The following is a 17,740-nucleotide window of genomic DNA, read 5'->3' on the forward strand; positions in this document are numbered from 1 at the left end:
TGTCAATAATGTGGGGTAACAGGAATTCACTTTCACTGTTGGCGGGAATGCAAAATGGTACGGCCACTTTGTTTTGTGTGTTTGTATGTTTTGTTTTGTTTTAGAGAGAGTATGAGCAGGGGAGGGGGGAGAGGGGCAGAGGAAGACAATCTGAAGCAGACTCCACGATGAGTGCCAAGCCCAATGTGCTCAATATCATGACCCTGAGATCATGACCTGAGCTGAAATCAAGAGTCAGACACTTAACTGACAGAGCCACCCAGGTGCCCCTTGTACAGCCACTTTGGAAGACAGTTTGGCACTTTCTTACGTAACTAAACATAGTCCTACTGTATGATCCGGTAATTGTGCTCCTAGATATTTACCCAAATAAATTGAAAACTTTTGTTTTATAAAAACCTGCACATAAGTGTTTATAAAAGTTTTCCAAAACTTGAAAGCAACCAAGATGTCCTTCAATAGGTGAATGGTTCATCCATACAAAGGACTGTTACTCAGCAGTGAAAAATAAATTAGCTATTGAGTCATGAAAAGACATGAAGGAACCTTAAATGCTTAGCATCTTGTTAAGTGAAAGGAGCCAGTTTGAAGAATTTACACACTTTATGATTCCAACTATATCACATTCTGGAAAAGGCAAATAGTGGAGTTAGTAACAATCAGTAGTTGCCTGGATTTGGGGAGGAGGAGGAAGGGCTAGGTAGAGTACAGGGGATTTTTATATATATAATTACATATATATATAATTATATATATAATTGTGTGTGTGTGTATATATATATATATATATATATATATATACACATATATATATGTATATATATCTTCACATCTTTATCCATTCAACAGTTGATGGACATTCGGGTTCTCTCCATAGTTTGGTTACTATTGATAATGTTGTTATAAACATTGGAGAGCATGTACCCCTTCAAATCTGTATTTTTGTATCCTTTGGGTAAATACCTAGTAATGAATGCAATTGCTGAATCATAGGGTAGTTCTATTTTTAACTTTTTGAGGAACCTCCAAACTGTTCTCCAGAGTGGTTGCACCAGTTTGCGTTCCCACCAACAGTGCAAAAGGGTTCCCCTTTCTCTGCATACTCACCAACACCTGTTGCTTCTTGTGTTGTTAATTTTAGCCATTCTGAAAGGTGAGGTGGTATTTCATCGTGTTTTGATTTGTATTTCCCTGATGATGAATGATGTTAAGCATCTTTTCATGTTTCTGTTAGCCATCTGGATGTCTTCTTTGGAAAAGTGTCCATTCATATCTTCTGCCCATTTCTTAACTGGATTATTTGTTTTTTGATAAGTGCTTTATAGATTTTAGATACTAACCCTTTATCAGATATGTCATTTGCAAATATCTTCTCCCATTCCATAGGCTGCCTTATAGTTTTGTTGATTGTTTCCTTCGCTGTGCCAAAGCAATTCTGAAAAAGAAAAAACTGGAGGCATCACAGTTCTGGATTTCAAGCTATATTACAAAGCTTTAGTCATCTAGACATGTGGTACTGACACAAAAACAGACACATAGATCAGTGGAACAAAATAGAGAACCCAGAAATGGGCCCACAACTATATGGTCAGCTAATTGTAAGGTTTTTAGTTAACCCTTTTAAAGATCTTATCTCTGTGTCCATTTTCTCCCATGCCAAGAGTCCTGGTTATCATGAACACTAAAAATGATAGGATTGGAATATCATATTTACTTATTTTATTCTACATTATACAAACAACTCTCTAAAATAAGATCAACATTACTACCGACAGTATGATTACTCAAAACAGTTTGAGAGAGTTGTTTTGGCAATTCTTTTTCTCCCCCCCTTGTAGGATGTATTTCACAGTCAAATTACTATGTTTGAAAGTTATTTGAAATAGTTTCCTTGTGTGGTTATTCCAATAATTGTAAATACTGTTGTTTTTTTTTAATTCAGTATTTTCTACTTTTAAGCTGTTCTTGTTGTAATTTGTTTTATAATTACAGAAAATATTTATATACCTCCAAAGTCAAATTTACAAAACAAGTTGTATTGAAAGAAGTCTGACTTCTGTCCCTGCCCCTCCACCTGTTCCTTCCCCACCCTACAATCCATCCCCCCTTTTAAAAAATAAAAACAAATGTATGTTATACATGCATACTTCCTCTTCCTACCTCTCCTTCCTAAGATAAAAGGCATAACTATACATACTTTTGTCCACATTTCCTCACAATTAACAATGTATTTTTTTAAGATTTTATTTATTTATTTGGGAGAGAGAACAAGCGGAGGGGAGAGGCAGAGGGAGAGGAAGAAGCAGCCTCCCCGCTGAGCAGGGAGCCTGATGTGGGGCTCGATCCCATTACCCTAGATCGTGACCTGAGCCAAGGCAGAAGCCTAACCGACTGAGCCACCAGGTGCCCCTATATTCCCTTTCTTAATTGCTGCATGGTACTCTGTAATGTGGCTAAACCATGAATTACTTCCATCAGCCACTTACCAATGGACAATTGGGTAATTTTTAATCTTTTGCTGTAACACATTATACTTCAGTGAAACCCTTCTGCAGCAGACTTTTGACATTTTGCTAATGCAATTTTGGGATTGATTTCACAGAAGTGGAGTTGTTAGATCAAATCATACATGTAATTGTGCTAAATACTGCCATATTTCCTTTCATAGGGTTTCTATCATTCATATTCTTACTAGCAATGTATATAAGTACCAATTTCCTTACAGCCTTGCTAACAGTATTTGATGTCATATTTGGAAATTCCCTATTCTAAAAGGTGAGAAATAGCATGTCAGTGTAGTTTTTTAGAACTACTGAGATATATTTCACATGACATACAGTTTACCCATTTATAGCAAACAGTGATGATTTTTACTGTATTCACGGTCTCATACAGCCATCACCACAATTTTGGGTATTTTTATCACCCCAAAAAGAAACCAGTATCCAGTAGTAGCCATTCCCCATGTTTCTCTGTCTACCCCTCAGCCCTGTGCAGCTATTGCTGTGTCTGTATGGATTTGCCTATTCTGGACAATTCGTATAAAAGGAATCATACAATATGTGGTCTTTTGTGACTGGCTTATTTCACTAAGCATAATATTTTCAAAGTTCATTCACGTTGTAACATGTGTCAGTATTTTTATTGCCAAGTATTCTATTGTAAGGATATACCATATTTTATTTATCCATTCATCAGTGGATGTTTGAGTTATTTCCACCTTATACTTATGATGAATAATGTTATGAACATTGTATTCAAGTTTTTATATAGACATGTGTTTTCAGTTCTCTTGGCTCTATACCTATGAGTGGGATTTCTGGGTTATGTGGTAATTCTATGTTGGACACTTCTGTTGGGCATGTAACTTGGAGTGAAATTGCAGGGTAATATGGCAACTCTATGTTAACTTCTCGAGGAAGTGCAAAACTGTTTTACAAAGCAGCTGTACCATTTTGCATTCCCATCAGCAAGCTATGAGACTTCCATTTTCTCCATATCCTCACTTCTGTGTAGCTTTAATTTGCATTTATCTTATGAGCAAATTTGAGTATATTTTCATATGGTTAAAAACTATTCACATTACTTTTCTATCAACTGTCCATTTTCCTAATCCATTTTTATATAGTGCTGGTGTCCAGTTTTATATAGTAGTCTTTTTCTTTTTAGTCTAATTTTAGAAACTGTTTATATATTAGGTATATAATAGGCATAATGCAACTTTGCAAATATTTGTCATTTTACTTACCCTATCCTGTTTTTGACATGCCAACTTTTTTTTTCTTTAACTATATTGTGGTCATTTTTATCAAATTATGATTAGGAAATTTTTCCCCATTCCTAGTTTATGGAAGAAGTCTCACTCAAGTTTTATTCTAATTATTTATATGTTTTCATTTCTGTAAGTATGGACATCTGATCCACTTGGAATTTGTCCAACTGTACGATACGAGGAATTAATAAAATTTTATCTTTTTTCTATATGTCTACCCATATGTTTATAATTTCATTTATTAAAAAGAGTTCATGTTTTTCCTACTGATTTGAGCTGCCAGCTTTATTGTATACTAAATTTGCACTGTTTCTGGATTTTTCTTTTCTGCTCCATTGGTTCCATTGACATGAGTATGATGTTCAGTTTGAGTCTACTCTTACTACCTTAGAGGTTTTATTTTTCAAGGAATATGAAAGTAACATTTACTTTCTTGTTACCTTACAGACTGGGAATCCAGGTGTGAGACCAAAAAGCTGTCCTCAAAGAGAGGAATTTATGAAATAGAATCATCTCAATGGGAGATAATAGAACATCTCACAAGACATAAGTGTGAGTGTAAAAGTTTTCAAGATGATAGGGAATGCAAAGACCAGATTGAAAGCCAATTAGGAAATAAAGAGGGACCTTTCAGGCAACTTTTAATCACTTGTAAAGAAATTCCCAATTTTAGCCAGACCACATCCCTTACATTAAAACGAAGAATTCATTTTCTGGAGAAATCCTATGAATGTAAAGCATGCAGAAAATACTTTATCCGTGGCTTTCAACTTACAGAACATCAGAAGGGTCATTCCAATGAAAAATTCTGTGAATGTAAAGAATGTGGAAAGGCCTTTATTCGGGGCTCAGAACTTACTTACCATCAGAGAGTTCATGTTAAGAAACCCTATGAATGTAAGGAATGTGGAAAAGCCTTTATTTGTGCCTCACAGCTTACTTATCATCAAAGAATTCATACTGGGGAGAAACCTTATAAATGTAAAGAGTGTGGGAAGGCCTTTATTCGTGGCTCTCATCTTACCCAACATCAAAGAATTCATACTGGTGAAAGACCCTATGAATGTAATGAATGTGGTAAGGCCTTTTTTCGTGGCTCTCAACTTACTTACCATCAGAGAGTTCATACTGCAGAGAAACCCTATCAATGTAAAGAATGTGGAAAGGCCTTTATTCGTGGCTCCCAACTTACTGAACATCAGAGAATTCATACAGGTGAGAAACCTTATGAATGTAAGAAATGTGGGAAAGCCTTTAGTTATGGCTCACAGCTTACTCTACATCACAGACTTCATACTGGCGAAAAACCCTATAAATGTAAAGATTGTGAGATGTCCTTTATTCGTGGCTCACAACTTACTGAACATCAGAGGATTCATACAGGTAGGAAACCACATGAATGTAAGCAATGTGGAAAGGCCTTTAACTATGGCTCACAGCTTATTCGACATCAGAGGATTCATACTGGTGAGAAACCCTATGAATGCCAAGAATGTGGGAAATCATTTATTCGTGGCTCACAACTTACTGAACATCAAAAAATTCACACTGGTGAAAAACCTTTTGAATGTAAGGAATGTGGGAAAGCCTTTATTCGTGGCTCACATCTTACTCAGCATCAGAGGATTCATACTGGTGAGAAACCCTATGAATGTAAAGAGTGTGGGAAGACCTTTATTTATAGCTCACAACTGACTCAACATCAGAGAATTCATACAGGTGAGAATCCCTGTGAATGTAAGCAGTGTGGGAAGATCTTTATTTGTGCCTCACAACTTACTCTACATCAGATTTCACATTCTGGTAGGAAACCATATGAATGTAAGGAATGTGGTAAGGCTTTTATTCGTGGCTCACAGCTAACTTACCATCAGAGAGTTCATACTGGTGAGAAGCCCTATGAGTGTAATGAATGTGGGAAAGCCTTTATTCGTGGTTCACATCTTACTCAGCACCAGAGAATTCATACTGGTGAGAAACCATACAAATGTCATGAATGTGGGAAGGCCTTTAATCGTGGCTCACAACTTACTCAACATCAGAGAATTCATTCTGGTGAAAAGCCTTATAAATGTAATGAATGTGGTAAGGACTTTAGACGTCACTCACACCTTACTCAACATCATAAACTTCATAATTGAGAAAAACTTTATGAAAACACAAATTTTTTAAATCTTTTATCTGCCCATTGGCACTCAGCTTTGGAATATCAGATAATTCAAATCATGAAAGTGGGAATCCTTTACTTTCACTCATAGGTAATGACTCAGAAAATTCAAACAAGGAAAGGCTAGATTAATATAATGGAGAATCAGTTTCCATCATATTTCAATCTTTGTTAGGCATTAGTGAATTCATACGAGAGCACAACCATAAAATATAGGGTTTTCTTGTTTGGCATCATTCTCTTGTTTAGCATGATCTGAGTCCCACCGTTTACTACATGTGTGTTCCTTTGGGAAACTTAGTTAACCCCTGTTGCTTTAGTTTTTTCATTTATTAAACATTAAATATTCTCATTATAATGATTTAAAGACATAAATACATATAAAGCCTTGAAGCAGTGTCTAATAAATAGATTATACTTAATAAACATTAGTTATTGAAATTTTATTATTCAGTATTTTAAAAAATTTTGTTTTCCTTCTGGGCTCAAGAGTCATCTTTCTTTTTTCTCAATTGAAGTGTAGTTGACATACAATGTTATATTAGTTTCAGGTGTACACCATAGTGATTTGACAATTCTGTACCTTGCTCAATACTGACCACGATATGTGTGGTTACCATCTGTCTTTATACAACATTGTTACAATATTATTATTGACTATGATCTATTAACTGTGCTGTACTTTTCATCCCTGTGATTTACTTATTGTTTTATTTTATTTTTTTAAAGATTTTTTATTTATTCATTTAACAGAGCTAGAGAGAGAGCACAAGTAGGCAGAGTGGCAGGCAGAGGGAGAGGGAGAAGCACGCTCTCCGCTGAGCAGGGAGTCTGATGCGGGGCTCGATCCCAGGACCCTGGGATCATGACCTGAGCCAAAGGCAGTCGCTTAACTGACAGCCACCCAGGCGTCCGATTTACTTATTTTATAACTGGAAGTTTGTACCTCTTAATCCTCTTCACCTATTTCACCCACCCTCAAGCCCCCGCCCCTCTGGCAACCACCAGTTCTATGTATTTATGATTCTGTTTCTGTTTTGTGTTTCAGATTCCAGATATAAGTGAAATCAGATGGTATTTGTCTTTCTCTGTTTGACTTATCCCACTTAGCCTAATGTCCTCTAAGTCCATCCATGTTGTTGCAAATGGCAAGACCTCATTCTTTTTTAAGGGGGAGGAAAGAAGGGATCCTCCCCCTGCCTTTAGCTAATATTCCACTGTATATATATATATACTACATCTTCTTTATTTATTCGTCTATTGATGGACACTTAGGTTGCTTCCGTGTCTTAGCTATTGTAAATAATGCTGCAGTAGACATTGGGGTGCATATATCTTTTCAAATTCGTATTTTCATTTTCTTTGGGTAAATACCCAGTAGTGGAATTACTGGATAGTATGGTATTTCTATTTTTAATTTTTTTGAGGAAGCTTCATACTGTTTTCCAGTGATTGCATCAGTTTACATTCCCACCAACAATGCATTGAGGGTTTCCTTTTTTCAGTATTTTAATTGTATATTATTACAGAATTCAAATGAGAGGAAGACTTTACAAATACAGTACACAAGGTAACACTTTAATCAGTCTTACTAATCATCAGATAAATGATTTTGGAACAGAACATCCTAATACAATTAATGTGAGGTTATACCTTGTTCTGAACATTAAAATTCTTATTAGAAGGAAACCCTAAGGAAAATGGCTGTTACAAATAAAGCTACATATGAACATTTGTATATAGGTTTTTGTGTGAATATAATTTACATTTCCCTGATATAAATGCCTAAGAGTGCAATTTCTGGGTCTTAGAGTAAATGCATGTTTTCTTTTATAAGAAATGGACATATTATTTTTCAAAATGGCTTTACCATTTTACATTCACACCAGGAGCATATAAGTGACTTTCTCAGTATTTGGTGTTGTCATCACTTTTTGTTTTAGCCATTGTGATAGGTGTGTAGTGATGTCTCTTCGTGGTCTTAATTTGCATTCCCCTAATGACTAATGATGTTGAATACCTTTTCCTGTGCTTGTCATCTGTATGTCCATTTTGGTGAAATGCCTGTGTCTTTTACTCATTTTTGAATTTTATTTTTTATTGTTGGGTTTTGAAAGAGTACTTTCTATATTCTAGATGATACTGGTCCTTTGCTATGTGGTTGTAAATATTTTTCCTGAAGCATAGCTTATTTTTTTTTTAACCTTTTAATAGGGTCTTTTGAAGAGCAAAAGTTTTCAGTTTTGATAATGTCTGCTTTATCAATTTTTCCTTTTATAGCTTTGCTTTGGTGTCAAATCTAAGGACTCCTTGCCTAGCCCAGATTCCAAAGATTTTTCCTATGTTTTTGCATAAATTTTTTATAATTTTACACATTTTACACATAAGTCTATAATCTATTTTGAGTTAATTTTTCATGTATGTTGTATGCTTTAGCTTAATGTTCTTTTTTAGTTTGTTTTGGCTAATGGATGTCCATTTGCTCAAGCATCATTTGTTGAAAAGACTGTCTTTTCTCCATTAAATTGCTTTTGTACCTCTGTCAAAAATCTATTGAATATATTTGTGTATATCTTACTTCAAGGTTTTCTGTTTCCTTCCATTGATCTATGTGTCTATCCCTCTGCCAATATCACACTGCCTTGATTACTGTCATTTTATAGGATGTCTTAATGGGATTTCTCCTACTTTATTCTTTTTCAAGCTGATTTACCTATTCTTAGTTTTTGCCATTTCATATAAATATTAGGATAAGCTTACCTATATCTACAAAATCTTGCTGAGGTTTTGATAGGAATTCTGTTTAGAAATAATTTGTATCTTTAGTAAATCTTTTAAGATTTTATTTATTTATTTATTTGACAGAGAGACAGAGAGCACAAGTAGGCAGAGCGGCAGGCAGAGGGAGAGGGAGAAGCAGGCTCCCTGCTGAGCAGAGAGCCAGATGCAGGGCTTGATCCCAGGACTCTGAGATCATGACCTGAGCTGAAGGCAGCCGCCCAACCGACTGAGCCACCCAGGCGCCCCTTTAGTAAATCTTTTAATCCATGAATCTGGTATGTTTCTCCATTTTTAGGTTATTGTTGTTAGTTTGTGTTCTCCAAAATATTCAGGTAGTAACTCCTAGTACTTGTGAGTGTGACCTAATTGGAAATAGGGTCTTTGCTGATGTATTCAAGTTAAGATGGAGATCATATTGGATTAGATTACTAATTATTCTGATGGCTCATGTCCTGATAAGAAGAGGGAAATATGGACACAAACACACAGGGAAGGCCATGTGAAACCAGAGACAGATTGAATGATGCATCTACAAGCCAAGGAACACCAAGAATTACTAGTAACTACTAGAAACTAGAAGGGAAAGAAGGGATCCTCCCCCTGCCTTCAGAGAGAGCATGACCCTGCCAATACCTTAATTTTGAACTTCTGTTCCCCAAAACTATAATAGATTTTTGCTGTTTGAAAACACTAAGCTTGGGGCGCCTGGGTGGCTCAGTTGGTTAAGCTACTGCCTTCAGCTCAGGTCATGATCCTGGAGTCCCTGGATCGAGTCCCACATCGGGCTCCCTGCTCAGCAGGGGGTCTGCTTCTCCCTCTGCCCTCTTCCCTCTCGTGCTCTCTGTCTCTCATTCTCTCTCTCTCAAATAAATAAATAAAATATTAAAAAAAAATAATAAAAAAGAAAACACTAAGCTTGTGGTAGTTTGTTATGGCAGCCTGAGGAAACTAATGTCATCTTTTAAAAAATTTTTTATTAGGGGGCGCCTGGGTGGCTCAGTTGGTTAAGCGACTGCCTTCGGCTCAGGTCATGATCCTGGAGTCCCGGGATCGAGTCCCACATCAGGCTCCCTGCTCGGCAGGGAGTCTGCTTCTCCCTCTGACCCTCCTCCCTCTCATGCTCTCTGTCTCTCATTCTCTCTCTCGCAAATAAATAAAATCTTAAAAAAAAAAAAAAATTTTTTTTTATTAGGATTTGTAATTTTTGGCATACAGATCTTATACATGATTTGTAAGTGTATATACTTAAGTGTCTCACTTTCTTTGGAAAAGTTCTAGTTGGTGTTTTTAATTTCAACTTTTAACTATTCAACATTAGTATATACAAATTATATAAATGTATATCTGTATGTTGATCTGGTAATCTGTGACCTTGCTGCAAAACTCACCAACTCATTCTGGAAGGTTTTGTTTCATTTTTTAGTAAATTCCTTGGGGTTTTCTACATAGACAGTCATGTCATCTATGAACAGCGACAGGAAAGTCTGTGTCTTTTATTTCTTTTGTTTGCCTTATGCTGGCTGTAACTTTTAGTGGTATGTTGAATCACACAGGCGAGAGCAGACATCCTTGCATTTTTCCAGATCTTAGGGGGAAACATTGTTTTTCACCATGAAGTACAAAGTAAGCTGTAGGCTTTATGTAGATGCTCTTTTTTAAACTGAAGAAGTTCCCTTCTGCTCTTGAGAGGCTTTTTAAAATCATGAATGCATATTGGATTTTATCCGGACACATGATATATGATTTTTTTTCTTCAACCTATTTATATGGTGGATTACATGGATTGATTTTTGAATATAAAACCAGTCCTTGTATACCTGTAATAAATTCCACATAGTCATGTTTTCTAATTTCTTTTTGGAATTGATATGCTAACATTTTGTTGAAGATTTTTCTAAAATTATGATGTTCTATCATTCTGTCATTTTCTTTCTTTCTTTTCCTCCCTCCCTCCTTTCTTTCCTTATTTCTTCTAGTCTTTGTCTCACTTTGTATTGTATAATGTTGGTCTCATAAAATGAATTGGGAAGTGTTTTTCTGTTTTCTGAAAAAAGTTGTATAAAATTTGTGTTCATTTTTCAGATGTTTGTGAAAATTTGCAAGTGAAACCATTTGGGCCTGAAGATTTTTAGGGAGCTTTACAATTATAAATTCAGTTTCTTTAATGGTTATTCAGTCATATGGCTACTTGGGATATCTGTTTCATCATAGTTGAGATTTGGTAGCTTGTGGTTTTTGAGAAATTGAGGCTAAGTAGTCTTACACTTAAAATTTTCCAGTTTCCTCCCCCAATAAAATTTTTGAAGCTCATTCTCTGAGGCTGGTAGCATAGCCATAGTGTCAAAATTAAACAAGACCAGATTCCCTTATAATGATAGATATAAATATTCTAAATAAAACATAAGTAATCTCTACCAGACAATTAAAAGAATACAAAGGAATACCGCTCCCCAAGAATGTCCAAGATTTAATCTGTTCTAGATTAATTACATTTTAAGAGTTTAGAAATTATATTTCGAAGAGATGATAATGATGGAAAAATTATTTGCAGCCTCAAGTCATTTTAATTCTCTCAGTGAATGGTTTTGAAATATGTGTTTTTCAAGGTTCTTTGAGAGTGGCCTAATTTACAGGACCTTATGTACAAAATTTAAGTTAAAAATTCATACAGTATTATTACCTGCAAAAGTTCATTGAAAATACATTACCTGCAAAAGTTCATGTGCAAACACACTGTATGGACATTTTGGCTGACTAGCCAAGTTTTAAAATTAATATTTGCCTTAAGACCAATGCACTAGCATAGAATCAACTTCTGGCATTCAGAAAATCTCAATTTAAAAAATGTTTATGATAGACTTTGTTAAATGATTTCAGGGATTTTTTTTCATCATGAAATTTTGAGGTCCTTTATTTGATATTTTGCTTTTAATTATTTCTTACAATATGAGAATTCCCAAATAGGACTTACTATTGAGATAATAGCCAAGGTGAAATTAAAATAACATTAAGATTTTTGCTTTTTTTAGATGTTCAAATTATCAATGCTAGTGTCCCAGTAGTTCTACAAAGATTTCCATTATGATCTAAGTTATTAATTTGCCTTTTTGTTACTTGAATTATAAATTCATTGACTCTGAAAAGGCATGAAGTTCTTCTTAAAGTTGTCTAGCGAAGACACATTCTCCTAATATTTTTATTGTTATGTCTTATTGTTTAACAAATTTTAAACTATTGATACCTACAACTTAAATGCACTGTTTATGTGCAACTTGCCAAATTAAGAGTTCAAAGGTTAGTCATTACATACTAAATAAATATTAGAGGATCATAATTCATGTGTATTTAGCAATATTGCTATGGAGTCACAACAGCCCTTCGTTGTTACCTGTACCACCAGCCTGTTTTGCTCAGGTTTTGTAATTTATTATATCATAAATAAACCTTTCACCAGTAGATTGCATGATTGTCACATATGAAAAATATTTTTATAATGATGTAACAGTAATGTACCGTGTGCTACCTTAAAATTAATTTGTTTTGAATTCTTTTACTCAGGACCATATCTCCGTGTTAATTGAATTCCACAGATAATATGTTAGCCTAAAATTTCCTGTAGTACATTTCAAGTAATACTATGATTCAGATGATATTAGAAAAAAAGATTCTGTGGTCAAACAAGACTGTAAATCATGGCATATTTCACATCACTTTTTGGAGCAATAAGTTCATTTTATTTCATCAGGGCTATAATAAATATTTTAGTAAAGCAATTTTTTAAAACTTTAACCCATCATGTGCCAAACTTCCTTGACCATGAATCCCTTCTTATAATGCCTGTTAATATCTTTTGCATATGAACTATTTTTGTAAATGCTGCTCTAGCTACGAGAAATAACCTCAGAGGTAGAAACTCTAAAACATTATAGCTGGAGGCCAATTAAGTTTATGAGAGGGCAAGTTTCTTTCTCTGTAAACCAATCCCATTCTTTTTCTACATATAGGACCCTTGTCCTCTTAAAAAAGGGAAATTCCTCCATGTAACAATCTCCCTTCACAGTCCCTTCTTACTCTTCCCTCTACCCCAGTTCTTAGTTCAACTTAATGAGATATTAACAAAAAAACCCAAGAAAACAGGTTTGTGGAATTTTAAAGGCATGGTAATGAAATAAATGGCTTTAACTTTGATATATTTAATCCATAAATCAAGTTCTAGAATTGGAGATTCTTTTCTAAGATGAATTTTATAACAAATAGAGGAATAAAGATGGTCAAATGGGCCATTATGCTATTACTTTGTTCTCTAACAGTTTTTTACTTATTCTCAAAAGAAGTTAGAAATTAAACGTATTTTTCATGTAGTTTTTCTTTTCATATTTGAATTGCCCTTCTGAAATTATATAATGCATTTACCTGCAAAACAAGAAATTATAACAAATATACATAAAAGAAAATCTGGCTTCCTGGGGCGCCTGGGTGGCTCAGTTGGTTAAGTGTCTGCTTTTGGCTCAGGTCATGATCCCAGCGTCCTGGGATCAAGCCCCGTGTCCCTCAGGGTCCCTGCTCAGTGGGGAGTCTGCTTCTCCCTTTCCCTCTGCAGCTCTCCCTGCTTGTGTTCTCTCTCTCTCTGTCAAATAAATGAAATCTTTAAAAAAATAAAATCTGACTTCTTAAACATGTTAAAAGCGTCATGAGTACTTTTCTGTAGCTTTATGTTTAAATGTACATGTTTATACATGGTTCTTTTTTTTTTTCTTTGTTGTTTGTGAATATTTATATATTTAAACAGGATCATTGTATGGACATCAATATGCAACTTTCCGGTAACATACATCACGGACATCTTTCAGGTACATATAAATCTAACTTACTCATTTTAGTGTTAGTAGCTGCAGAATACTACATATGGAGAGGTATTAATGTTCAGATTGTTTCTCTGTTGATGAACATTCATGTTGTTTTCACTTCCTTGCTATTTCAAACAACTGTCAATAAATATCTTTAAACATAAATATTTGTATATGTTTTTATTTCTGTAAGATTCTTACATCAGGTTTGTGGAACAAAGAATATGTGTATTTTTCAAAAAGATTCATTCGAGAGAGAGAGTAGGGGGAGGGGCAGAGGGAGAGAGAATCCTCAAGCAGACTCCCCACTGAGCGGGGAACCTGACGTGGGGCTCAATCCCAAGACCCTGAGATCATGACCTGAGCCAAAATCAAGAGTCACACACTTAACCGACTGAGCCACCCAGATACCCCTTTATTTATTTTTTTATTGTAATAGTAACATTACTTTCCAGATAAAGCACATTCAGTCCCATCAACAATGTTTGAGTTGCACATTTTCCTACTAATTTAATAGCACTTGGTGCTCTTTCTCAGTCTTTCTAATGAAAAATATGTCATTGCTTTAATCTGAATTTATTTAAATATAGGGTAGACTGAGCATGCTTTCATTTGCTTACTGGTCATCTGAATTTTCTGTAAATTACCTGTCAATAGTGCACAATTTCTAGTATTTTTCATTAATTTGTAGAAGTTTTTTGTGTTTATGGCTATTATCTTTATCATATGGGTTACAAAAATAATTTCTTAGTTTATCTTATACTTTATTAATATAAAGTTTTTTACCTTTATAGCATCAAATAGAATCTACATAGAATGTTTCCTACACCCCAAGATTATTCACATTTTCCTAAGTATCTTTTAATATTTTTTGTATTTTAAAGTCTTTTTTAGCTAAATTTTCCCAGCAACTTTTTGTACTGAAGATTTCTAAAAACCACAGGAAAACTAAAATAATAGTGAAACGTCCATCACATCCTCGACTGACTTAGTTAACATCCTGCCACATTTTATCTTTATTAATGTTACATTTCACTCCTAAATACTTCGTGCATAACCTAAAAATAAGGAGATTGTCTTAATTTTAAGAGCATGGCATTAGAAAATTAATAATTCCATAATTTCCCAAAGTGTCTCAAAACTGGTTTAGAGACACCTGGGTGGCTCAGTCGGTTAAGTGTTTGCCTTTGGCTCAGGTCATGATCCTAGGGTCCTGGAATGGAGTCGGCATTGGGCTCCCTGCTCAGCGGGGAGCCTGCTTCTCCCTCTCCCACTCCCCCTGCTTGTGTGTGCTCTCTCTCTCTGACTAATAAAAAGTCTTTGGAAAAAAAAAGATTCGGCAGCGGCCACTGTGCCGACTGGACTTCGCTTGCTCATGCACCTTGCTCTGCTTCCTCTGCAACCATGTCTGACAAACCCTACATGGCTGAGATTGAGAAATTCGATAAGTCGAAATTGAAGAAGACAGACGCAAGAGAAAAATCCACTACCTTCAAAAGAAACGATTGAACGGAAGCAAGCAGGCAAATCATGAGGCATGTGCCGCCAATATGCACTGTACATTCCACAAGCATTGCCTTCTTTACTTCTTTTAGCTGTTTAACTTTGTAAGATGCACAGAGGTTGGATCAAGTTTAAATGACTGTGCTGCCCCTTTTCACATCAAAGAACTACTGACAACGAAGCCGCCTGCCTCTCCCATCAGCCTGTCTGGCTGGCAGGGAAGGAAAAGAACTTGCATGTTGGTGAAGGAAGAAGCTGGGAGGGACGACTGTGAAATCTAGAGTAAAAATCAAGCTGGTCCAAGGTGACCTGCAGGCTGTAAAATGCAGTTTAATCGGAGTGCCATTAGTTTGCTCAAATGATTTTAATTATTGGAATGCACAGTTTTTTAAATATGCAATAAAAAGTTTTAAAACCTGAAAAAAAACTGGCTTATAAAATGTTTTTCTAAGTAAGGATCTGATCAAGGCTCTCATCTTATAATCTCTTAACTGAGAACAGTCACCACCACCACTTTTTTGGTAATTTTTTTGATACTACCATTTTTAGAATCTAGGCTTGGTAGAATGTCAAACTTTTAGGATTTGTCTGTTTCCTCATGAATAAATACAGAAGCAGTTTTGGTAAAAATAAAATGATACGTACTTATTTTAGCAAAAGATATACTATGCATAACATAAAGCATTAAATGTGTCATTATATAAGTAAAATAAGTTGTCCCAGTATTGCTGGATATTACTATTGGTATTGCTAAATTTGTTCACTGATTGAGGTAGTGACTACTAGACCTTTCCATTATAAACATAATTTTTAACTTTCTAATTAGTATGCAGTGAGTGGGATGGATAAACTCTTTTGAATAGTTCAAAAAATTTGACAAGGCACTCAGGTATTATGTAGAATGAATACATATTAACATGACTTCATATTTTTATAGTAAATATATGAAAATTAATGATAAATGTCAAAGACCCATTGTTTCTCAATCCTATCCCTATTGTAGATTTAGTGTGTATAATTCCAGGCCATATACAGGTATCTGTCATTTTTTCAGATCTAATTTATTCTCTAAATGTGTTGGATGGCTAATTTTAAATGGCAGGAGCCTGTATTTCATTTCTTGGTACTGTGTATCTCATTCCCAAACTCCCCTTTTCTTTTTTTTTTTTTTAAGATTTATTTATTTGAGAGAGAGAAACAGCATGAGAGGGGAGAGGGCCAAAGGGAGAAGTAGGCTCCCTGCTGAGCCAGGAGCCTGGTGTGGGACTCGATCCCAGGACTCCGGGATCATGACCTGAGCCGAAGGCAGTTGCTTAACCAACTGAGCCACCCAGGCGCCCCCAAACCAGGACTCCGGGATCATGACCTGAGCTGAAGGCAGTCACTTAACCAACTGAGCCACCAGATGCCCCCAAACTCCACTTTTCTTAATGCAACTAAGATACTCTATCACCTAGAAAATAATCCACTAAGAACTCATTAACATAAAGCATTTAATAAACATTATATAATTCTTTAACAAAAGAAAATAATGTTTTTCTTTTATAATGCAAGGGGCATGTTCTCTACTAAAACCCAACAAAGAGGGGCGTCTGGGTGGCTCAGTCGTTAAGCGTCCCTGGGATCAAGCCCTGCGTCAGGAAGCCTGCTTCTCCCTCTTCCACTCTCCCTGCTTGTGTTCCCTCTCTCACTTTCTCTTTCTCTGTAAAATAAATAAAATCTTAAAAAAACAAAGAAATAATGTTAAAAATACACTCTAAATTAAAGATTGGTAGTGCTCCTGGGCACATAGCAGAAGTGAACTGGAATCCATGAAGGGTACATGCTTGGAGAAATGATAGTGATAATGTACAACACGTTTAAACAGTAGAAGCAGAAGTCTCAAACAAATGGGGAGGTTAGCTGAGATGTGACCACAATAGACTCTACATCCTCTCACCCACACTTACCTCAGTTTAAAATTTTTACATAATATGAGAATTGAGATTAATTACTAAAAGGTTTTTATTCAGATGGTGAATTTGGGGTAAAAATTTGTAAACATGGTGAATATTTGGGTAATGCATGTTCAAAAAATGAGAGATAAGGTATGTTACCTATCAACATGTTATTTTGCATAGTTTATAATTTCCTCAAATAATATTACCTTTCCATAAATTTCCTTATTCATTTTGAGACCTATTAGGCTGAAATATACAGATAAACTTTACTTATTTAAGATTTATTTATTTGAGAGCGAGAGTGCGCACACACAAGCGGGGGGAGGGGCAGAGAGAAGAGGGAGAAGGAGACTCCCCATTGAGCAGGGAGCCCAACACAGGGCTCAATCTCAGGACCCTGAGATCATGACATGAGCTGAAGGCAGACCACTAACTAACTGAGCCACCCAGGAGCCCCTCTAAGTGGCTTTCTTTTACTAGACCTAGGGCCACATCTAGTCCTTGGGAAACACTCATGCATTCTTGTTCTGGATACACTTTGAGATTGTTGGCTGATAGTAAAGCAGCACTAGTTCAACCCTTCTCATGATATTTAGATTTCTCCAGGAAGTCAGCACCCCACTTTGTTCCCAGCTCGTAGTAATCTTAGTGTCCCCTCCCAATAAGCATAAGAGATGGGCAGACATTCTCTTCTATCTTGGAAGATGTAAGACTCAGCACACAAAGAGCT

At 35.6% G+C, this 17,740-nt stretch overlaps 1 protein-coding gene across 2 annotated transcripts in view; it reads left to right on the forward strand.

The window, feature by feature from the left end:
• Nucleotides 1–13,732, forward strand: part of LOC118553126 (uncharacterized) — a 37,711-nt gene extending 23,979 nt beyond the window's left edge. Inside the window, exons 6-7 of one of the 2 annotated variants that reach the window (XM_036120115.2) lie at nt 4,220–5,491; nt 13,510–13,732. In XM_036120115.2, coding sequence (XP_035976008.2) covers nt 4,220–5,491; nt 13,510–13,547 — 1,310 coding nt within the window. In that variant the 3' untranslated portion in view covers nt 13,548–13,732. Of the gene's footprint in view, nt 1–4,219 lie in introns of both variants that reach the window. The other variant, XM_078063276.1, reaches the window with a different exon arrangement.
• Nucleotides 13,733–17,740: the final 4,008 nt, after the last annotated feature.

This window comes from Halichoerus grypus, chromosome 15, assembly GCF_964656455.1.
Source record: "Halichoerus grypus chromosome 15, mHalGry1.hap1.1, whole genome shotgun sequence".
Lineage (NCBI taxonomy): Eukaryota > Metazoa > Chordata > Mammalia > Carnivora > Phocidae > Halichoerus > Halichoerus grypus.